Source organism: Cetorhinus maximus, chromosome 20, assembly GCF_964194155.1.
Source record: "Cetorhinus maximus chromosome 20, sCetMax3.hap1.1, whole genome shotgun sequence".
NCBI classification, from domain to species: Eukaryota; Metazoa; Chordata; class Chondrichthyes; order Lamniformes; family Cetorhinidae; genus Cetorhinus; species Cetorhinus maximus.
Window position 1 is genome coordinate 64,410,204 of NC_135898.1, and position 24,165 is coordinate 64,434,368.

General features: G+C 38.2%; 1 protein-coding gene across 2 annotated transcripts in view; it reads left to right on the top strand.

Moving 5' to 3' along the window:
* The window catches only part of edrf1 (erythroid differentiation regulatory factor 1), a 74,328-nt gene that overhangs the window by 42,807 nt on the left and 7,356 nt on the right, over window positions 1–24,165 (top strand). For both annotated transcript variants that reach the window (XM_078564855.1, XM_078564856.1), the window contains 8 exons: window positions 592–783; window positions 5,632–5,832; window positions 6,749–6,967; window positions 7,189–7,415; window positions 15,278–15,436; window positions 17,863–18,012; window positions 20,175–20,328; window positions 23,851–23,966. In XM_078564855.1, the coding sequence (XP_078420981.1) occupies window positions 592–783; window positions 5,632–5,832; window positions 6,749–6,967; window positions 7,189–7,415; window positions 15,278–15,436; window positions 17,863–18,012; window positions 20,175–20,328; window positions 23,851–23,966 (1,418 nt within the window). The remainder of the gene's footprint in view (window positions 1–591; window positions 784–5,631; window positions 5,833–6,748; window positions 6,968–7,188; window positions 7,416–15,277; window positions 15,437–17,862; window positions 18,013–20,174; window positions 20,329–23,850; window positions 23,967–24,165) is intronic.

The window sequence follows — 24,165 nt, forward strand, 5'->3', positions numbered from 1 at the left end:
TTGTCATATATTTAGCCCTGTCATCTACTGATTACGTCTTATTGAAAGTATTTTAAAAAGACAATTCATGCAACATTTATGACAAGCCAATAGCGTTTAAATGCTGTATCATTGCACAGTTTTAACTCGTGATAATTCCAAATCCATTGATGAATTGGAATTCAACATTATTGGAACAGTGCTTACAAATATACTAAAATTGTATGCAGAAATGTTATATTTGTAGGTTTAATGTGGAGTGTTATGTTTGAGTACTTTTTTATTGCTTATACATAAATAGTTTGAATTTAGCGATATGTGTTGCTGCATAGATGATGTTCAATTGTAGACTCTGCAATATATTAAAATTAGCTGCTTTCTTGCGTAAGTTCACTCATTTTTCTGCTGCCATCAGAATGTGCTTTCAAATTGGGAAAAATTAAGTTTTTTTTGTGTGGAGGGTGATGCACCCACTTAAATTAATTTGTTTCGAGCCGGATAAAGTTTCTCTTGTGACCTGCTTAATTAAATGATTTTTCTGTTTTTAAAATTCTTAACTTCTAGTAATGAATACTATTGTAAATTTGATTTTAATGCTTTTATTTTTCACAGTGGGCCCAGCTCATAAAACAGTTAAGCTTCCCAGTCAATCTGGGATGATACCAGATACATGGCAATATCAAATGAAATTGAATCTAATCTTTAAAGCTTCAAGAGCCTACTTTGTTCTCTCGGATGCAGCTACTACTCTGCAAAAGTATGGTAGAGCATTAAGATATATTAAACTTGCTTTACAATCTCTTGGTAAGTGGCTACCTAGTTATTTTTACACGTGCTCTGCTTTGTTGGAAAATGACCATTTTTAAAAATTAGTGTAACTACTTCAGAAAGTGGGCAGGAAGAGACAGGGCGGGTCCCATTGAGGACAACGACAGTGATATATGTTTGGAGGTACAGGGCAGGGCTAGGATACTTAATGAGTAATTTATACTACTAAGGAATTGGATGTTAAAATATCAGTAGAGGTAATGGATGGGGTGAAAATTGATAGCCTGCCTTTCCAATATCTCCTATGCTTAGAGTGGATAAGTTGACTGGTTTTCATGACTTGCATCCCAGGTGCAAAATGAAGTGACGGTGGAAGGGCTTCTGTCGCACCCAATAAAGGCATGTCATGTTCTTAACTTTGCATATGGACTGAGCTCATCCAGAAGCTGAATCTGTTGTCTTATTTTTTAAACTGGACACTGATTAGTTATTAAGATGGCTGCCGAGGGTTCAAGTGCCCTTTGCTTATTCAATACAGACTATCAAACTTCTGGAAAGTTCCAAATTGAATAACAATGGGTGGGGGCCTCCCATTGGAATGGACAATGAAGACGAATGTTATCTCTGGAATTCATGCCTTCCATTGTTCAAAGCTTACTCAAAACAGAGTCAATGGTCTCATAGACTCTGTCTCTAGGTTTGCAACGTAAAAAAAAGCTACAAGACCAGTTATCCTCAAGTTAAATGTGAAAGACCGCCATTTATCTCACATTGTGTAGTGATGGCTTTGGACTTCCAAACCATCTGACTGGACAATTGCCAGTATGGTAATATGATTGAAATAGGTCTGTACCTCCTGACTCCACTCATCTCCTGTGTCACTATGTGTCTCTTTATACTCTTTTGAGTATATCAATAAAATAAAGTAGACTAATTAACAAATCAACTAGTTAAACAAATTGACAGCCCCTTAAAGGGGAGTGTCTCTTTATAGAAAAATAAAAATACCTGGAAAAACTCAACAGGTCTGACAGCATCTGCAGAGAGGAACACAGTTAACATTTCAAGTCTGTATAACTCTTCAACAGAACAGTGTCTCTTTATATGTGCCCAAGTAACCATCCAATCAGTGCCTTCCACCTGAATGTACTTAACCTCAATTTTTACAATTAACACTTGCGGTCTATGAGGATGGTGGAAGCAGGGACAGTCAATGATTTCGAAAGGAAATTGGATAGGCACTTAAGGCAAATAAATTTCAAGAGGTACGGGAATGGAGTGGGGGAGGGGAAGGATTGACTAGATTGCTTTGTAGAAAACCAGCATGGTCTAGATGGACCAAATGGCCACTACCTGTGCTATTATGACTCTGGGAGCATTTGAAATCTCTTTTTCCAGAATGTTTTATGCAGGTATATTAATTACAGCTTTAGAAAATAGTATTCATTCTAAGATCACAAATTTGTGATGGACGAATGAAGCATTTTTTTCCTTTCTAATTCCCAAGATCAAGAAGTATCAAGTGAAGTGTTTAAAAAATCAGTACCCTTTTTCTTGAGAATTTTTATTAATATAATTTAACTTTGTTCAATAGAAGGATAATATTTTCATTGGCATAGCTCTGAGAAAACATGGTATAATTGGGCATGAATGGAATTTTTCAACTTCATCTTTAATTTTGTATATTAGGATCTCCAATCCAAAACTACATACAGGTGGAGAAACCTACAGTATTGATGTAACAAATTATTTGGGTTGATTATATTTTGATCAGGACATGTTTCAGTTTAATGCTGGAAAAGTTGTGCCAAAAATAATAGACAGCTAAAGGTAGCTGTTAGAGAGTTCCATCTTGGTTTCTGGCTCAAGAATGGAGTTGGGGAGGGTTAGACTAAACATTGCTTCCATATGTACAAATAGTGTCAAGTTAACTTTTCTATGTCTTTACTGAAAAGAAGAATTCAGGGAGCTCTCAATGTGCATTACATAATTTCATTTGTGTTAGTTTTACTTTTAAAGCTACAAGCATTACTAGGTGTGATACTGAAGCTTCAAAGTATACCCACGTTTCCATGATCCCATCTTGGATCAACCAGCAACTATTCACATTTATGTAGCACCTTTAATGTAGTAAAAGGTCAAAGGCTCTTCACAACAGCATTATAAAACAAAGCATGACATGAGCCACACAAGATATTAGATCGGGTGATCAAAAACTTGGTCAAAGAAGAGGTTTTAAAGAGTGTCTTAAAGGAGGAAAGTGAAGTGGCAATGCTGAGAGGTATAAGGAGGGTATTCCAAAGCTTGGGGCCTCGGCAACTGACTAAAATCAGGGTGCATAAGAGGTCAGAATTAGAAGAGTGTAGATATCTTGGAGAATCATGGGGCTGGAGGAGATTATAGAGATGGGAGAGCTGGGAGGGATTTGAAAACAAGGATGAAAATTTTAAAATCAAGCCTTTGCTTGACCAGCAGCCAATGCTACGAGTTAAGACATGGGCATTAGAGTTTTGGATGACCTCAAGTTTGTAGAAGGCAGAAATGTGGGAGACCCGCCAAGAGTGCATTGGAGTAGTCAAGTCTGGAGATAAAAGAGGCACGAATTAGGGTTTCAATATCAGATAAGCAAAGTAAGGTGATGTTATGGAGTTGGAAATAGGTGGCCTTAATGCTGGCACGAATATGAGGTTGGAAGCTCATATCGGAATCAAATTTGACACCAAGGCTGCAAATAGACTAGCTTACCTTCTGACTATTGCCAGGGAAGAGGGATGGAGTCAGTAGTAAGAGAACGGACTGTGGAACGCGGACCTAAAACAATGGCTTCAGACTTCCCAATTTTAATTGGAGGAAATTTCTCATGTAGTACTGGATATCGGATAAGCAGTCTGATAACTTAGCAACAGTGGAGGAGTCTAGAGAAGTGGTAGTGAGGTAGAGCTGCATGTTTTCTGCGTACATGTGAAAACTAACGATGTGCTTTTGGATCAAGTTGCTGAAGGGCAGCATGTAGATGAGAAAAAAGAGGAAGCCAAAGAATAGGTTCTTGGGGGCACCAGAAGTAACAGTGCAGAAGCAGGAAGAGAAGCCATTGGATGTGGTTCTTCAGCTACAATTGGATAGTTAAGAATGAAACCAGATGTGAGCAGTCTCACCCATTGGACAACAACGGAGGGTTGTTGGAGGAGGCTGGTGTGGCCACCGTGTCAAAAACTGCAGACAAATCAAGAAGGATGAGGAGGGAATGTTTGCTTTTGTCACAGTCACATAGGATGTCATTTTGACTTTGATAAGAGCCGTTTTGGTACTGTGGTGCCTATTATTAATGATTTACAAAACATTGTATGTTGTTTGTGATGCACAGGACAAGGGCGATTCCCCTGCGTTCCATTTATATAAAAAAATACTGACCTGCCCATCCAGTTTGGAAAAAATGCAGCCTCCGCTCTGTTTCTTTCCCTGCTGCCATTTTCATAGATAGTAAGATTGCTGATAATAACAAAGGTAGAGGGTTGGTATTGCAGCATCACACTTCCCAAATTGATAACGCGATTTGCCAATTCCAGTAATCCAGCAATTCATGGCAGTTTCCACTTTGGATCGTAGAATTATTATGTGAGCCTATTCTTTAGCTGTATTTCCAAACTGTGATGCACTTGAATCCCGTGATTGTGATGTTTAAAAAAATGTTACAATTCATGGAATAAATTTAAACTATGGTTATGTTTAATTTCCCATATGCATAAAAATTTAAACACATACTTCAGTCACATAGTTTGACAGTGCTAACTTTGCCTTATGTACTGTTCCTCTTCGTTGGAACTAAAAGTTTAGTCAATCTTATTTAAACATTTATTGCTGCCAGCTCACTTTTCAACTGTTTATTGGCTGACGACCACCTCTCCCTCTCTCTCTCTCTCTCTCCATTTCCCAACATCAGTGATGCTGCTCACTCACCTTTGCTTAGATTAAAATGAACTCGTGCTCCCCATTTTGTTCTCGTCTTGTTATTGGTTCATTACTAATTCTCCCCCTGCTTGGTTTCAGTTTTTTTTGTTTTATCTACCTGAAGAATTGTAAAAAAAAGGTTGCTTCCCCATTGGATGTTGGTCTCCAATTCATCATTGAGGGGACAACCTTTTTGATCTAATAAGCAAATAGCCTTTTCTAATACACAAGTCCTGGGAAATTCAATTCCAGCATGCAAACTAAAGTTTTACCTGCATTGGGGCAGGGTAGGTAACTGACACTGGATCTCAGACCATAGTTCAAACACTCATGCTTTAAGTGTTTAAGATGTTAAATAATAATTGTGTTAAATAATAATGTGTTTGAGATGAGAAGAGATTTCCTCCACTAATGCTACTGATATTTGATATGGGATCAGAGAGTTTACTTATGAGATACTTTGATACTAAGATAAGCAATGCAGCTAGGCTCATCATTCAGGTTTGGATAATAGCATTTAATCTCCTGGTTGGTATGCTGATCATTGGACATTCAACATTGGAATAAGCCTCCTTGGTTAACAATAACAGCTTTAACAAGAGCTGCAATTCATCTAAAGAGGTTTGTGGGAGAAAAAAATCTTTCTTTCTTACTAAATAGAGCTAGAAAAGAAGTTTTCCTGAAGAATAGTGAAAGATAAACAAGTCAGTCAATTATTCATGTCTCAGGCAAATATTGCAAATCTGCCATGGATGTAATGCTTCAGTAAATTTGCTATATTACAGCAGTGGGATCTAAAGTAAATGTTAGAACATCATTTTCTGTATTTCATTCTAGGCACTGGACTACCCATGAACAATGCCACAGGAAATCTTCTGGTATATACAGTATTTCTAATCCAAGCATGCTGTCTTGTTTTTTTTTCCCTGTTGACAGATGCCTATTGCTGCCTTATCAACAATTTGTCACCTGAAGTCCTGTTCTTTCTTAGTCAATGTTTGACACTTAATGGTGACATTCAGTTAATGTTAGCTCAAAATGCCAGTAATAGGGCAGCTTATCAAGAGGAATATAACTACCAAACAAGAGAGGATCAAGAAATTTTGCATAGCCTCTACAGAGAGTCCAGTTGCCAAGGTTAGTTTTTATCTTTACGTTTTTGTATTGCTGCAAAATTTTGCACTGAATAATTCTGATCATTTCTCCCAGACAAAGCAGCAGATAGAACAACTTTTTGCATCCTTCTGCAGCAAGACCTGTGCAATTACAAACCACTGCAGTACCTGTTATTACTCCATAACGTAGGCCTGTCAACAATGTCATGTCAGTGAGAGCATGACTTACACCATGCCCCTGACAAGAAATTCAGTCAAGTATTCATTTTTGACGTCAAACTTGAGACCTTCAGACCTTTGCTTCAGGGCAAATGACTTGCAAATGGTGGCTGTCAAATTTCAGTATTCTAACTATCTTGCATAGATTTGGCTTTGCCTGAAATAAGTTGTTGCCTCCAACTTTCCTCGGGAAATTTACACTAGGCTTTCCCTGAATGCTTAGTGGATAAATCCACCATATGGCATAGCATTGAACCAGAAAGATTATGAAGGCCCCAGGTCGAATCCCTGGTCTTTGCTGCTTTTAATCTCAATGCTGACTTTGGTGTCTGTACTACTGTTGGCATCTGAGCTGGGAGAGGAAAATTCCACTTGGGTTTCATTATCATCTAATGACCTGTCCTCAGAATGTGATTGGGCCTGGCTATTATTTCTTCTAATCTCAGTTGAGACATATACTGGAAGGATTTACTCACAGAGAGCTGTTGAAGAGCTTGGAATCGTAGTTCAATATTTCATCATTGTCAGTGAAGAGGGTTGGAGGGAGCACCTGGAAAGAGAGCTGGGAAGGACAAACAAATATCTGCTACAATCTACAGCCCATAGCAAGAGGGAAAGAATGTATCTAAAACTGATTGTAATATTTGACTGTATTTTGTCTTTTTTTCATTCCCTCTCTCTTCTCCCCAATTTGAATAGTAACAATGTCATTATTCTAGCTTTCAGCTGGGCTACAGAACTTTATATGGATTTAGAATACCAACTTTCAGTTAGCTGCAAATGTTATGAGGCAGCAAATGAATTGCTACGTTCCTGTGATCAGAACGTTCATGTAATAGAGCAACAAACGCAAGTGTTAAAAAGATTAGGCAACAGCAGAAATGAGGTTGGAGTTTTCTACATGAACCAGGCTGCTGCTGTGCAGACTGAGGGATCAGGTAGGGACTTTTAACCTAATAATCTAATATTATCTGCTCTTGTTCTGTAAACCTTTCTGGTGAACTGCAAACTTTCTGAAACAAACCTGTTGCTTCCTTCAGGTAATAGGAAAATATAGTAAAACATTTATAAGTTCATGGGAATGAAGAAGATCTTTAGAAATTAATGTGATAAATTTTGTAACATAAAAGGCTAATATGCATGTTTCTTGGCTTTGCAGCAAGCAAAGGCATAACAATGGTAGAACAAGAACTATGGAAGAAAAGCTTTTCTTACTTTGAAAAGGGTATTCAAGACTTTGAGACCATAGAAGATGAAACTAATGCCGCCTTATTGCTTTGCAACACTGGGAGATTGATGAGACTTTGTGCTCAGGCACATGCCACAACTGGGAGTGATTTGAAAAGAGGAGAATTTTCGCCTGAGGAAGCCATGTATTATAACAAGGCATGTCTTCTGTGGTTTACTTTTCTACCTATATCTGTGACTGTTTTTCAGTCTTGAATTATATTTTCAAAAATATTCAGTCGGAACAAGGTATACAATATTAATGCAGCAGGTTTCTTTTCATTATATGTTCTAGTCGAGGCGTGAACATGTACAATTCTGATCCATATTTGGAATATTGTAATTATATATTCGGTATTGCAAGTCTAGTGCCTGCTAGACAGCTTTTGATAGCTCTAGATAACCACCTCAGGTGCTGGGACAAATGCGTTGAAGTACTCAGTGCACAATGTTTTTATTTCAAAAGCCTTTATTCTTCAGAGTACAGAGCCTATCCAACATACATGGACACATGCAGAGGCTAGGTGGCTGCAGAATCCCATCCGTATACACGCACCTATATTTATACCTTTACTGGGGATCAGAAACTTAATCACTGACTTACAACTAAAATCTCATCAAGTCATAAAGATACCACATTTGATCTCTTATACCTCATGTTTTTGTCCATTTGGTCTTCCTTTTTAGAAAAATTATGTCTAAACATCCCTACCAAGATGTCGTAAAATTTCCAGCCAGTTATCAATCTGCTGTCTCTGGGCATAACTCCCCTTCTTTGTGCGTTTAACAAATTCCAATCCAATCCTATACCTGTACACACTCTTGTCTGTGGCTAGCATCCAACTTTCGCTAACGTATCTACAGCTTATTTCTGTTATTCTGTTAACCCTTTATTAGCCCATCTGTTTAAAACAAAGAATCACCTCCAACCCCTTTTAGATAAAGTCCTAAAGTTGAAGACTAAAATTTCATAGTTAAAACTCTTACGTCGTGCATACAAGTATTACTAAGCAATTGAACTGGAAATTAGAAATTTTGGTTTAAGTATAACAAATGAGAAAAATATTTATGTAATCCAGATTTAGCTCCACTAAGATTTTTAATGGTGTGGATTCTAGAGTGTAAGAATAATGATGAGGTTTTCAGCTATTAAAAAGTAATTTGGACAGCAACCTCCAATGTCAGTGCAGGCACAGTGGAAATCATGAAGTTTCTGTCTAAGTTACTATAGTCCTCCAGAAACATCACTAAACAAGTACCTCACTGAGTCATTCGTCATTCAAGTACATGAAGGGTGTGGAGTGCAGTACTAACCCACTAGATTGCAATTTTTTTCTGGCATGTTCAGTGGCAGCATTCCATTCAGTTAGAAGTAAAGTTTTAGTAGCATAATGAGTCTTAATTTACTTTAAAAAGTATAGAGCCTCATTCCTCCTTGCTTTAATTATTAGAGATTTTTTAAAAACTTGATTTTTAAAAAATCTTTTTCTTTGTCCCTTTTATTTTCTTTTATTTCTTTATCTCTCTCTCAATCCCATCTTTCTTTTACTCTTTATTTTGCTTTCTGTACATCTTTTGGCACTGAATTAAATATTCTACCTTGCACTTTCTGGTTTAGATCCTGTATGTCCCAAGTAAGGATTCTTCAACCTGTGGTTAAGGACATGTACGCTGTTGCTTACTCTCTTCATGGAGGTCCCAAATCCCTGTAGAGGGCACTGCCCTTTTATTTTTTTATTGTTAATAACTACAACTTGTAGTGTAAAACTCAGAATCAGTGGTCAAATTTAAGTCTTATGATTGGCACCATTTGTTTGCTGTTGATTGCAAAATCTAGGGCAATCTATTTTCGATCTTATTTCTTCCAATATGTTTCTCATTTTCTCTCTGAACACAATATTATATCTTTTTCCTTAAATCAGGACATAGTAGTCTAAATCATAGATTTCTACAGTGTTAATCAATTTAAAGAAGTAGGTTTTGGAAATAGAATACAGTTAATGCTGCATTTTTTCCCCGCTGAAGTGGAGATCTTCTTAGAGGCCTGAATGAAAGCAATGGAATTATGTTTGAATAAACATTTATGGTGCTCAACTCAAACCTCTTGGCACCACCAGTTTTGTGTTTGAAATCTAGCTCATTTCTAGAAGCTTCTGTAGGGGATTTTGTATACAGTTCTGTAGTGAAAGCACATTCTTTAAATTTGTTCTTGGGATGTTATTTAACACTGGCAAGGCTCTGAGATTTATTGCTCTGAGATGGGCAATAAGTATGGCCTTTTTAGCATCCACATCCCAAGAACAAATTAATGTGCCTTTCACTACATAGATCTGCATTTAATTGCTTCAGATTCAAAGCCCTTCAGTTAAACCAATTTCAGATCACTGAAGTATTGTATTTGTTATGAGATTCGCATGTGTTTTATATTTTTCCTTCCCTTTTTATGCTAGTTTTCTCCATTTTAACTGGGGTATGGTTATAGAAGAACCAGATTCCCTGTTGTACCAAGGTAGAAAGGGGCATGTGGACATGCATCTAAACCTGAGTGAGATGTAGATTGAGTGAGGAGTTTGGGGGTTTGGTTCAGGTGGGAAATTCGGTGCACAGGGCAAAGAGGTGCTCTTTTTCTATTTTTTTCAGCCTGCAGTGGTTGGTGAGTTCCCTTCCTTGTCTCCAAACTAGGTGAGTGCAACTTTCTATTACTTTATCTGTGTAAATTATTAACTAATTAAATAAATAAGGTTGGACAGAAATGGCAGAGCTGGCGGTGTGCCGTGACTGCAGTATGCGGGAATCTGTGGAATGCACTGCAATCCCAGACAACCATATCTGCTGTATGTGTCTGCAGCTTGGGCAACTTTGGTTCAGAGTTGCTGAGTTGTGGACATTGTGGGGCATCAGGGAGGGGGAAGTTTACCTGGACACTTTGTTCCAAAAGGCAGTCACTCCTCTTAGGTTAGGAAGAACCTTAGAGTTGGTCAGTGATCAGGGATAGGAGGGTGTGACTGCGAGTCAGGCAGGTAAGGGGAGCCAGCATGTAGTGATGGAGGAGCCTCAGCCACTGACATTGCCCAACAGGTACAAGATGCTTGCAATCTGTGTGGAAGAGAAGACTGCAAGGTGGATGAGTGGACTGACCGTGGCACCATGGTGAAGGATGGAATTCAAGTGAGGGAGTGAAGAGGAATGTGATAGTGATAGGAGACAGTATAGTCAGAGATAGAAACTGTTCTCTGCAGTCGAGAGTGAGAGTCCAGACGACTGTATTACCTGCCTAGTGCCAGGGTTAAGGACATCGGCTCTGGGCTGGAGAGGAATTTGCAGTGGTTGCGGTCCATGTAGGTACCAACAACATAGATTGGACTAGGGAAGAGGTTCTGTATAGGGAGTATGAGCATCTAGGGGCTAAATTAAAAAGCAGAACCTCAAAGGTAATAATCTCTGGATTACTACCTGAGCCACGTACAAATTGGCGTAGGCTAAATAAGATTTGAGAGATGAATGCGTGGCTCAAAAGATTGGTGTGGAAGAAGTGGGTTTTGATTTATGGGGTACTGGCACCAGTACTGCAGTAAGTGGAAACTGTACTGTTGGGACGGTTTACACTTGAGCCGTGCTGGGACCAGTGTTCTGGCAAATCGTATAATTAGAGCAGTAGAAAGAGCTTTAAACTAAATAGTGAGGGAAGGATCATGCGAGAGGATATATAGTAAAGTAAAGGAAAACAACAAAGTAATGGGGCAGGGTAGCAATTTGGATAGAGTTCCACAGTGGGATAGGAAGGGACAGAACATACAATTGTAAGAGTGCACCAGCAGATGAAGCTGAAAATGGTAAAAAAAAACAAGAGTTTAATGTCCTTTATCTGAATGCATGTAGCACTTGTAACAAAAGGGATCAATTGTTAGCACCGATAGAGGTAAATATGTATGACCTGATAGGCATTACAGAAACATGATTGTAAGGTGACCTAGGCTGCTACCTGAATGTTCAAGGGTTTTTGACATAATCAGAACAACTGGAAGCTAGGAAAAACTGGTGCGGTAGCTCTGTTAATTAAAGATGGCATTGGTTCAGTACTGAGAGAAGACCTTAGCTTGAAAGGACAAGATGTAGAATCAGTTTGGGTAGTGATAAGTAGTAGTAAAAGTAAGAGGTCACTTGTAGAGTAGTTTATAGGCCCTCTAACAGTAGTTACAATGTAGGATAGAGCATACAGGAAGAAATAAATGGGATGTGTAAGAAAGGTACTGCGATAATCATGGATGACTTTAATCTACATGTAGATTGGGAAAATCAGATTGGAAAAAGTAGACTGCAAAATTGAGTTCATAGTGTTTTTGGGACGTGGAGCCAACCACAGAGCAGGCTATCCTAGACCTGGTAATGCGCAGTGAGACAGGATTAAGAAATAACCTCATGATGAAGGAGCCTCTAGGTGACAGCACTCACAACATGATAGAATTTCATATTCGGATTGAAAATGAGAAATGTGGGTCCATGGCTAGTGATTCAAACCTAATAAAGGTAACAGAGTGTGAAGGCAGAGTTGGCTAAGGTGAACTGGGAAACTAGGTTAAAAGGTAGCACAGTAGAGTTGCAGTGGCAGACTTTTAGGGAGATGTTTAATAACTCTCAGAAAAGATTTATCCCAGTGAGAAAGAAAGGCTTTCTGAGAAACATGAATCATCCGTGGCTGAATAGGGAAGTTAAGGATGGTAATAAATTGAAAGAAACTCAGTAAAAATCTGCAAAGATTAGTGGTAGCTCAGAAGATTGGACAGATTTTAAGAACCAGCAAAGAATGACTAACAAAACAAATGGAGGGAGAAAGCTAGCTAGTAGTAGAAACTTTTACTATCTGTTTTTACACAAATATTTAAATAGGAAAGAAATAGCTAAAGCTAGTGTTGGTACTCTAGAGAGAATGTCTGGGGAATTGATGATGAAAAACAAAAAAATGGTGGAGGTGCTAAATAGGTATTTTGTGTCTGTCTTCATGGTAGAGGACTTGGAAAACTTCCTAAAGATTCTTGAAAATCAAGAGATGATAGGGAGGAATGAACTTGATATAATCACCATCACTAGGGAAAGGGTATTAGGAAAACTTAGACCTAAAGGCCGAGAAGTACCTAAGGCCAGATGGCCTGTATCCTAAGGTCTGAAAAGAAGTGGCAAGTGACAGATAGCAGATGCATTCGTTATAATCTTCAAAAATTACTTTGATTATGGAAAGGTTCCAGTGGATTGGAAAATAGCTAATGTAATACCTTTATTCAAGAAAGGAGGGAGGCAGAAAGCAGGAAACTATAGGCCGGTTAGCCTAACATCTGTCATAGGGAAAGTGCTAGAATCCATTATTAAGGAGGTTATAGCCAGATACTTAGATGATCATGATTTGATCAGGCAGAACCAACATGGCTTTGTGAAAGGGAAATAGTGTTTAACCGACCTGTTAGCTTTTTGACTAACATTAAAGGTGGATAAAGGGGAACCAGTAAATGTGGTGCACTTAGATTTCCAAAAGGTACTTAATAAGGTACCATATCAAAGGGGTAACATATTAGCATGGCAAAAGGATTAGTTGGCTAACAGGAAACAGAGAGTAGGGATAAATGGGTCCTTTTTCGGATTGACAAACTGCAACTAGTGGAGTGCCACAAGGATCAGCTCTGGGTCTTTGACAATTTACAATCTATATCAAAGCCTTGGATGAAGCAAGCGAATGTATGGTAGGTAAATTTGCCAATGACACCAAGATAGGTAGGAAAGTAAGTTGTCAAGAGAAGAGAGAGTGTCTGCAAAGGGGATATGGACAGGTTAAATGAGTGGGCAAAAATTTGGCAAATGTATAACGAGGGTAAATGTGAACATGTTCATTTGGCAGAAAGAATAGAAAAGCAGTATTCTATTTAAATGGCAAAAATTGCAGAACTTGGTGGTACAGAGAGATCGAGGTGTCCTGCTATATGAATCACATAAAGTTAATATGCAGGTAAAACAAGTGATTAGGAAGGCAAATGGAATGTTGGTATTTATTGCAAGAAGAATGGAATATAAAAGTAGGGAGGTTTTACTACAGGCGTACAGGGTCTTGGTGAGACCACATATGGAGTACTGTGTGCAGTTTTAGTCTCTTTATTTTAAAAAAACTATCGCTTTAGTAGCAGTTCAAAGAAGGTTCATTGGACTCATTCCTGGGATGAAGGGGTTGTCATAGGAAGAAAGATTGAGCAGGTTAGGCCTATAGCCATTGGAGTTTAGAAGAGTGAGAGATGATCTGTTGAAACATGCAAGATCATGAGGTGACTGGATATGAGTGGATACCTGGAGGATGTTATTTCTTCTGGGGAGGCTAAAACTAGGGGACACAGTTTAAAAATAAGAGGTCTCCCTTTTAGTACAGAGATGAGGAGAAACGTTTTCTCCCAAAGGGTTGTTGGAATGTGAAATTCTCTTCCCCAGAAAGTAGTGGAGACTGGGTCTTCTAATTTAGCCTTGAATAAATTCAATTTTTGTTAGACAAGGGAGTTGAGAGTTGTGGGGGGCAGGCAGAAAAGTGGAGCTGAGACCACAGCCTGATCAACCATGATCTCATTGAAAGGTTATGCAGGCTGTTATGACACAGCAGTTGGTAATGGCTGAGTTATTTAAAATCCCAGAGGGAAACTTTAAACAACTGTCATATCCTATATTTTCAATTGGTATGTTTGGGATGCAGCTTTGAATTCATAAATGAAACCACCAAGCCTCCAGAGGTTTTTTATATAAATTAAATTAAACATTAATTTTAATAAGAAATTAAACACATCTACAAATTACCACCATAATAACTATTAAACAAATCCCCAAATTAATCACTCCCATGTAATCTTCCCCAAGGCAACAATAACCCATAGATTTAAACAGACACCAGGCAAAGCACATTTTATCTTACAAATTCAAAATGAGGTTCCTTTCAATTTGTTTCTTCGCAGAAACAGTGGTAGGCTTACAGGTTTAGATCTAACATGCCTCTGACTTCCCAATACAAAACTCCTCTGTATATACACAGGCTTCCCTTTGAATGTAAATTCTCATTGTATCACCAGGCCCTTTGAACTCCACCTTTTCTAACAATAAAATCCCTTTCATAGTACCAATTTTATTAGTAATAAAAACCTATTGCTTGGTGTCTCCTAGCCAGGTGCAAGATTTCACCCCTAACCTTTGAATAGTTTATTCAACAAAATGCAAATGTACCCTCTACCTTACATCTCAAAACTACTATACATCGAAGCACACAGACTAGCTGGCATTAATCCAATTAAAACACAAACACTCACACCCACAGACACGGACCCTACAACAAGTCCAATTTAAAATAATTTCCAATAACAATATCTTCATGACAAGCTCGAAGGGATAAATGGCCTATTCCTGCTCCTATCTTTCTATCCTATCTTCCATGTACAGGTGGTCATTTTCATGTGCAGATTGAGATGTGCCTTCTAGCTTATTTGACTTTGAGTTGGAATGCATAGTGCAGCTGAGATTATACTGTCCTCACCTAATGTCCATGCTCTTTGAATACAGAACAAGAGTCTTAGCTAATGATTGATTTGCTCCCATTCCCCAGCCCATGCATGCCAAGACCATTTGTTGTACTTCAGCTTCTACCCCAGGTAATGGCAGTTAATTTAACACTGACCAGGGATCAAAACTTTAACACTTCTCCTCTTTGTGGCTCAGATGAGAATTACGTTCTTTAAATCAAAAGTAAGTGCATAACACTAGTTTGTAATTTAGATTTGAGCACATGGGATGGGATGTTCAGACATTCTTCTGTATGTAATATTTATCATATACTAACATTGCTAATTTTTAAAAACTCATATTTTTCACGCAAATGCAATAGCAAACTCTTAGACTGACTGACTTCCATGGGTCCATTTCTACTGATGCCAGTTAATATTTTTGAGAATTGCAGAGTTCATAAGCATGGATAGGACTTACCTGAAAAGTCTTTATTTTACATATAGGCTGTGGATTACTATCTAAAGGCAATGAGATCACTTACCAGATGGGAGAAACATCCAGCTGTTTGGGATTCTGTGAAATGGGAGCTATCAACAACCTATTTTACTATGGCAACATTGGAACAAGATTATGCTCCATTATCAAGAAAAGCTCAGGAACAGGTATTGAATAAGATGCAGTAGGTGACCTTGTGATCCATTGTTAACTTTTTTTATTCCATTCAATTGAGTTTAAGTGATGTATATTGCACATTTTGGGAAGTGTGATTAGATTGTCAAAGGATAACAGCGATGATGATGTCCGCACATGCATGCTTTCCATCAGGAGCCACTTTATAGGAGTAGGAATCCTTGCTGAATTGCTCCACTACTCCACTTCCAAAAATTGAGCCCAATTGTATGTCCTTACCATAAGTTGGTGGCAATTAAGATGATATTTGCACTTATGGGAAAGAACATAACTGAGACCATCAAAATAAGACAGTCACAAGAAATCCAATAGGGAATTCAGAAGAAATGTCTCCACTCAGAGTGCTGCGAATGTGGAACTCACTACCACAGGGAGTGGTTGAAACAAATAGTAAAGATGCATTTGAAGGAAAGCGAGGCAAGACAAGTGGACCACGCTTGCGTAGACTGCTTGGGCTGAATGGCCTATTTCTTTGCCCTATCTGTAATTATCTGGTTCAATGTAGAGGTTCATATTGTGCCTTTAACATAGTAAAATGTCCAAAAGTCCTTCACAAGAGTATTTTGAAACAAAATTTGACATGGAGCCATATAGCGAAATATGTTAGGATAGTTAAACCAAAGCTTGGTCAAAGGCATAGGTTTTCTGGAGCATCTTCGAGGAGGAGAGAGAGGGGTTTAGGGAGGGAATTCCAGAGTTTAGGGCTTCGGTCCCCGAAGGCACAGCCACCAGTATTGAAGAAGAGTCATATGGACTCTAAACGTTAACTCTGTTTCTCCCTCCACAGATGCTGTCAGACCTGCTGATTTTTTGCAGCATTTTCTGTTTTTATTTCAGATTTCCAGCATCTGCAGTATTTTGCTTTCATATTATATTTGAAGTGATTAAATTTGGGGCTACGCAAGAGGCAAAAATTGGAGGAGTGTAGAGATCTGAGGGTTGGAGGGCCTAGGGATGTCGTGGTTTGTGGATGAGACCATAGAGAAATTTGAAAGCAAGGTGGAGAATTTTAACATTGCTCCTGTACAAATAATGTCCCAATGTAAACTAGTGAGCACGGGGATAATAGGTGAATAGGACTTGGTGTGTGTTAGGATATAGCAGCAAAGTTTTGAATAAACTCCAGCTTATGTTGGGTGGAAGATGAGAGGCTGACCAAGGGAGCACTGGAATAATGAAGTTCAGAGGTAACAAAGACATGGATTAGAGCTTCAGCGGCCCGGGACCTTCCCAGATCTTGAGTTCAGTATCATACTAGATGAATAGTTTATACAAACTACCATTAGAAGGAGCTCAATGATTATCATTGATTTTGTGACATATAAAAGAAGTAATATACTTTAAGCATTGATCCAGAATTTTCTGGGAAAATAAATATATGTTTTATGAACCAGTGTTTTTAGTGTAAACTGTCCAGCAATTTGTGGCAGGGCAGAGATACACTTTGACTTGTGAATCACTGTAAATTGCTGCATGATTTTTTTCCTCCAACCGTTAGCCTTACAGAACCAAGAGCTCGCCATCAACCTAGCCTCCGTATGAAATTGCTACATTTGCAAAGTAAACTACTTTAAATTTAGCACGAGAAGTTAGGCTTTAAAAGCACAAGGATCTTTTTGATGACTAGACTTATGGTTCTGCAGTGGCAATACCATTCAGCTTCTCTGGCCCAGAATAGGAACAGTTGAAACTGTGGAGTTTCATTCTCATTAGTAAATTGTTCTTAAAAATATTATAAATTTCACTTTTTTTTCTAGCTTTTCCTTTCTGTGTCTCTCCTCTCTCTCCAATCTCTTTCTATTCCAGTTTCATTCATTCAGCCTGTTTCCTTCTCGGTCATTATTTCTTTCTCTATCCTTCAATCACGTTGATTAAGGCAACAGAATGTGTCTTGTCATTCACCAAAGTCTGAGATACCCTGTTTCCCTCACCATAGTTATCAGTTCTCACTTTCAGCAGGAAGCTGAGCAGTGAGGGGAAAGCTTCAACTAATGGGGCATGCCCTGAAATGCCCTACTCCAGCAAATTTTGGGCCAGTATATTTCTAAAATGCAAGTGTGAACATTTAGAATGAGAAAGCAGATTCTGAACATATTACAACTGCAACTAAATGTAACCTGGTGAACAGCTGAACTTTTCTCAACACCAAACCCTATTACTGTCGTCCTTTCAAAAGTCACTTAAGATAATTGTGTTGTATTAGTAAAAGACAAATGTTGCAATTTCCTTTAATACAAGGAATCATGATTTGATATGTCAGAAATTCCAAGTAGTCGCTCTTTTTCCACACTTTGATTTTGCCTGTGCTGGCATGTGTTCATTAAGCTATTTATTTGCCACTTTGAAGTTAAATGCAACCTTGTTAAATAATACAAGTAATTGTATTATCATTTTTCAGATTGAGCGAGAAGTTGCTGATTCTATGATGAAATCTCTTAAGTACTGTGACATACATACAGAATCTGCAAGACAACCCTTGTGTCAGTATCGGGCTGCAACAATTCACCATAGACTTGCCTCCATGTATCATAATTCTCTTAGAAACCAGGTAATATGAAACTTAATGAAAAAATATACTTGCATTGCTTTAAAACCGCACACCTGACATAAGTACTAATAAACCAACAGCAACATTTGGTTTGCAATTTGTCAAAGTCTTTTTATCCTGAAATATCATAGTATTTTGCAAGTTTGAGATTATCAAAGGCAAAATAGTTGGAAGACACCATTCCTCCGAAAATTCATCTTGAAAATCAAGATTTTGAACTTATTGTAATTTATCTACATGTCTTCATGACAATTTTAATACATAGGATATGATTTGCCGATTGCACCATTATATATGCAAAAGGAAAATAAATTGCATCAATCATTGAATCTATCCTATTCATGCTATATCTGCATGATATTTGAATTTTTTTGAAGGGATAGTTTGCAGGGAGATATGAGTAGTTGGCTGGAGAAATATTAAACATTGAGATCTTTGTATTGAGTTTTTCTTTTCATTTTTATATATTCTATATTTCTATAATTCATATCTATTTTGTGTATTTACCACGTTATGTTCTCCAGAAAAACCATTGTAATATTCTTTATTTGGGCTTGCTCATAGTTAAAAGATTCCCTGTCATCCTAGAATCTCTATATAAAATATGGAGTTGGTAATTATTGTGTTTTGCATTTCTCAATATTAGTGGGAATCAAAATCAGTTTCCCAGAATTGGCATAATAGGGGCTAATGTTCTCAAAACATCTAAAAAAAAGTTTTTAAAAAAAGATCATAAGATAAAGCTTCCTCATTGCAGAACCTATTGGCTTTGTTATAATTCCAGGGTTTTCACCAAGGGATCCATTCTTTTTGTAAAGGAAATCTAGAGGTCTAAATTTACTTGTTACTAGTTTGAATCTTTGGCCACTTGTCCCATTCAGGGTAATTTTCCAGATTGACCTTTTACAAATCGTTTGGTATCTTGTATATTTAAGATCAATTCTCTTGGTTATTGCCTAGTGAAACTGAACAATTCAGGTTTTTCTGGTCTTTCTTCACAATTCATGTCTTAACACTAGCTATCAGCCTCATGGATCTGCTCTGTGCTGCTTTTAATACTTTGTCTCCCTTTGTGTTGGTGACCACAACTGAGACCATACTTATGATGTGGTCTGTATAGAGTACTATATAATTTGATCATAACTTCCTTTGACTTGTATTCTGTTGTTTGGGCTGCATGGTTAAATAGTCTGTTGGCTTTGTACTGCATTAGTTGGATATTCTGAATTTCAGCCCTGACTCAGTAATCGCACATTCACCTCGGGATTCAGAAGGTTATGGGTTGAAACCCCACTTTAGAAACTTGAGGATGTAATCTAGAATGGCACTTCAATGCAAATACCTAAGGAGTGCTACACAGTTAGAGGTCTTTCAAATGACACACAAAACAGAAGTCCTATCTGCCTTCTCAGGTGGATATACAGGATCCCATGGCACTAATCGAACAATAATAGGGGAGTTCTCCTGGTGTCAGACCAACGCTTATCCCTCAACCAATATCACGACAGCTTATCTGTCATATTTCTGGCGGAACCCCTCTGTCGTTTGGAGGTCGGCCAAAGTGCCTCCATTTTGCTCCCAGGAACTTCTGTCACCTATCTTTGGCATCTATATACGGCTTGAAAGTCTGTGCAGTTCCTGGATCGCTCCTTGAACTTGGTAACTGGGGAACACAGATTTATCATCTCGGTTCTCCTGCTGCCAACTTGACCAAATCAGAGCTTGAACCCCCGAGTTGGCTATACCTAGCTCTGCCACTAGTTATCTCATTTCTGTTTGTCTGCAGATTGGATGCCTCATCCCCTTACAGTATAAGACTACACTAAAAAAGTAATTCATTGGTTCTGAAGACTTTGGATGCCCTGAGGTCTTGAAAATTCTAAAACTCGAGCATAATTCACTTTGCTGAAATTACCTTTTTAGTTTTGTAAATTAAAAACCAAATAGCAAGCCCTAGTAAACTGGTTGAATTTTTAAATCTAATATACCTAAATGCTAACATGGACCATTTAATCCAGAAAGCCTATCTTCATAAATAAGGGGTGAAGGAACCTGGCAAAAACAGTTTTATTGATATAGTTAACATATCCTTGCAAAAGTGGGAATAATGTTTTAATTCTTAACTGGAAAGAGATATACAGTTTCTTTTTTTTAAAATACAGGTTGGTGATGACCATTTTCGTAAGCAGCACCGCAGCTTGGCTGATCTCCATTACAATAAGGCTGTGAAATTATTTCAGTTGCTGAAAGATGCACCTTGTGAGCTGCTGCGAGTTCAGTTAGAACGGGTTGCATTTTCAGAGTTTCAGATGGCAAGTAAGTAAATATATAAGGTTCAGAAATGAACTGGATGCAATGCCTAAAGTAAGGTTATTTTTTAAAACTAGAATAATAATGGAGAATAATTGAAAAATTTAAAATCAAGGCGTTGCTGGACCAGGAACCAATGTAGATCAGTGAGCACAGGTGATAGGTGAATGGGCCTTGGTATGAATTAAGACACAGGCAGTAAAGTTTGACTGGTCTTAAGTTTATGGAGGGTAGAATGTGAGTGATCAGCCAGGAGTGTGTTGGAATAGTTAAGTTTAGAGGTAACAAAGACATAAGGGTTCCAGCAGCAGACAAACTGAGGTAGGTGGAGTCAGGTAATGTACGGAGGTGGAATTAGGTCATAGTGATGGTGTGAATGTGTGGTCTGAAGATCATTTCAGGGTCAAATGTGACCGAGGTTGAATGGACTGGTTTAGTTTCAGACTTATCGGGGAGAGGGATGGAGTCAGTTATTTGGAATTGAGATTGTAGAAGGGATTGAAAACAATGGGCTCAGTTTTCCTAATACTTGGAGGAAATTTCTGCTCATCCAAAACTGGATGTTGGATAAGCAGTCTGATAATTTAGCAACATTGGAGGAGTCTGGAGAGGGGGTGGTGAAATAGAGCTGCGTATTGTCAGCGTATATATGAAAATTAATGCTGTGCTTTCAGACCATGTTGCTTAGAAGCAACATGTAGATGAAAAATGGTGGGGGGGGGCCAAGGATAGCTCCTTGGGAGAAACCAGAGGTTATCGGTGCTGGATCAGGAAGAGAAGCTATTGCAAGTGATACTCTGGCCGCGCTTAGGTAGATAAGAATGGAACCAGGTTAGAGCAGTCTGACCCAACTCGATGACAGTGGAAAAATTTTGGAGGAGGGTGGTTTGGTCAACCATGTTAAAAGTTGAAGACAGTTTGAGAAGGGATAGCGCACCTTTGCCACAGTTACGTTGGATGTCATTTGTGACTTTGAAAAGGAACCATTTTGGTATTGTGGTAGAGGCAGAAACCTGATTGGAGAAATTCAAACAGAGTTCCAGGAAAGATGGGCATAGATTTGGGAGATGACAACACGTTCAAGGACTTGGGAGAGGATAGGTAGGTGGAGATCAGGCAGTAGTTTGCAAGAACAGTGGATCAATGGATGGGAGGTCAGGAGCAGGGGTTGGTTTTTTGAGAAGTGGAGTGATGATGGCAGAGATGGAGAGAGGGACAATCCCTGCCTGAAGATAGAGAACTGTTAACAATATCAGCTAACATGGGGAACAAGAAGAGAAATATGGTGGTCAGCAGTTTAGTGGGAATAGGGTTGAGGGCACTGGAGGTAGATGGGCAAGATAAGCGCAGAGAAGGCAAGAGAGGGAGATAGGAGAGAAACTAGAGAAAGAAGCGCGTTCAGGGGAAAGTTTAGAGGAACATACGAATTAGGAGCAGGATTAGGCCACTCGAGCCTAATTCAATAAGATCATGTCTGATCTAATTGTAACCTCAGCTCCACATTCGCAACCTCAACTCCACATTCCCACGGACCTCCAATAACCTTTCACCCCCTTATCTAGAATCTATCTACCTCTGCCTTAAAAATATTCAAAGACTCTGCATTGGACTAGTGGAAGGGAGGGACATGTTAAAGGCTGCTGATAGTGTCGATCTTAGTGACAAAGAAGCCTGTGAACTCCTTGCACTTATTGTTGGAGGTGACAATGTAGGAGAGGGATTTAAGAAGACAATTTGCAGTGGAGGAAAGAAGCCAGGGGTTGTCTTTGCATTCTAGGATGATCCAACATGACTTTTTTTTTCAGAAGAGATGGTGTCAGAGATTGAACACTTCAAATTTTAGCATCAGGTTTTGGTGTCAATCACTCTGTCGGATATGCAATCATTAGCTAGAAAAGCATAGGAACTTGGGAATAGGAATAGACCATTCATCCCTTCTACTGTTCTGCCATTCACTTAGTTCATGGCTCATCTGTACTTCAACTTCATTTACTCACTTTTAATCAATATTCCTTGATACCCTTATCAAATAAAATTTTGTTGATCTCAGTCTTGAAAATATCAGATGACCTAGCTTTCCTAGCCTTTTGGGGGAGAAAATTTCCCAAGCCCTTTATGTAAAAAAAAAAGTGCTTCCTGATTTTGTTCTTGAATTGCTCTAATTTTAAGATTGTGCCCCCTTGTTCTGGATTCACACTGGAGAAAAAATAGCTTCTGTATCTACCTCAGCGAATCCTTTTATCATTGTAAACACCTCAATTAGATTACCTCTCAACCATTAATTATATGAAGGAATCCAAGTCATTTATGTAACCTCGTATAATTTAACCCTTGAAGCCCTGGTATAATTTTGGTGAATCTGTGCTGCATCTTGTCTGAAGCAAATATATTTCTTCTGAAGTCATGGTACAAAAATACTGAATGCCTGTTCCAGATGGGGTGCCAAACCTTTGTACTGAGGATATCATTACTTTTATTGCTTCATTTTAAAAATCACAGGGTAGAGTTTCACTAAGGATGCAATTGGCGATTCCAGCACAAATTGCACCAGTTTTGAAAAATCTTTTTTCTCTCTCCTCCTGTATTTCTGCTCAAACTCATTACATATTGCTGAATGCAAAATTTTCCATTAAACAGCATTTAAATGCAATTTTAAAAAAATTAAAACTTTGCTTTAAAAAATATTCCTTGATATACTTGAGTATGGTAACTTGAAGTTTGCTTAACACAGCTGCAAATACAAAAACAAGCATTTTAAATCACAGCCTCAATTCTCCACCTGAGTAATAGGTCTTAGTTTAGTACTGAAAATGACTTAAAAAAAACATTCACAACCTTTCAATAAGTACCTATTGGTGTCCTTGCACTCAAGATCCAGCTTAATTTTTGGAGCCAACATCAGGCTTGCAAATGAATCCCATGAGTGGAAACACCCACTGGTGATTAATAGGGACAGTGCCTAACACAACATTTTTGAAACTAGTATAAAAATTGCAGAAACTCAGGTTGTGCTTAACTTGCATTTAAAATTCTGCAATCTTTTGCCTGTTTATGCCAATATCAGGAGGAATTATGCTAGATAGAGGGGGGGAATGCAATTCAGTGGCAGCCCTTGGCTCATTTACTTAATATTCATTATACTCCACACAATGGCTAAGTTGTAGGAAGAGTCTTTAAAAGTTTGAGTCAAAACCACTTTCCATCCCAACATTTCTACTCAGGCTATTTTTCTCTGTATTAGCAGGCAAAATAACTTGTATGCCACTGCAGGAAGATTGCTGTGCAGTGTTTCCAAGATTGCTTTCAAATAATAGACCATTGTTAATTAATTTTAAAATGAAAACTGCTCACTTTTAGGTGATGCTTAAAAGTTTTAATTTCTAATAAGCACTATTGACAAGAAGATTATAAAATACAAACTGAAAGGCTTGTTCAGAATTTAATTCATTTTCATGTTGCTATATGTTTCCTTTTAAAATAAATCCTAGATGAAATAAAAAGTGAAGTTTTCTTTCTTTTGCTTTGCAGATCAGAGCAGCAATGCATCAAAACTGAAGACACTTTCAGGAGCCCTGGATATAATCATCAATTCAGAGTATTCGTTTCAGCTTATCCAGAGTGAACTTTCATGTGCCCAAGCACTGGTAACTGTTTTCAAACTACTTCATTAAGGCAAGGGAAGAAAGGACTAAGTGATAGAGCAGGTAGCATATTTTTTTCTTAACTGAGACCAAAATCATCTTGGACTGATGAAATGACTGTAAGTAAGAATGGGGGATGCCTTCCCTCTGTTAGCTGAAACATCACTGCATGAAATGCCTTTGGATTGCAAGTTTAGTTGAC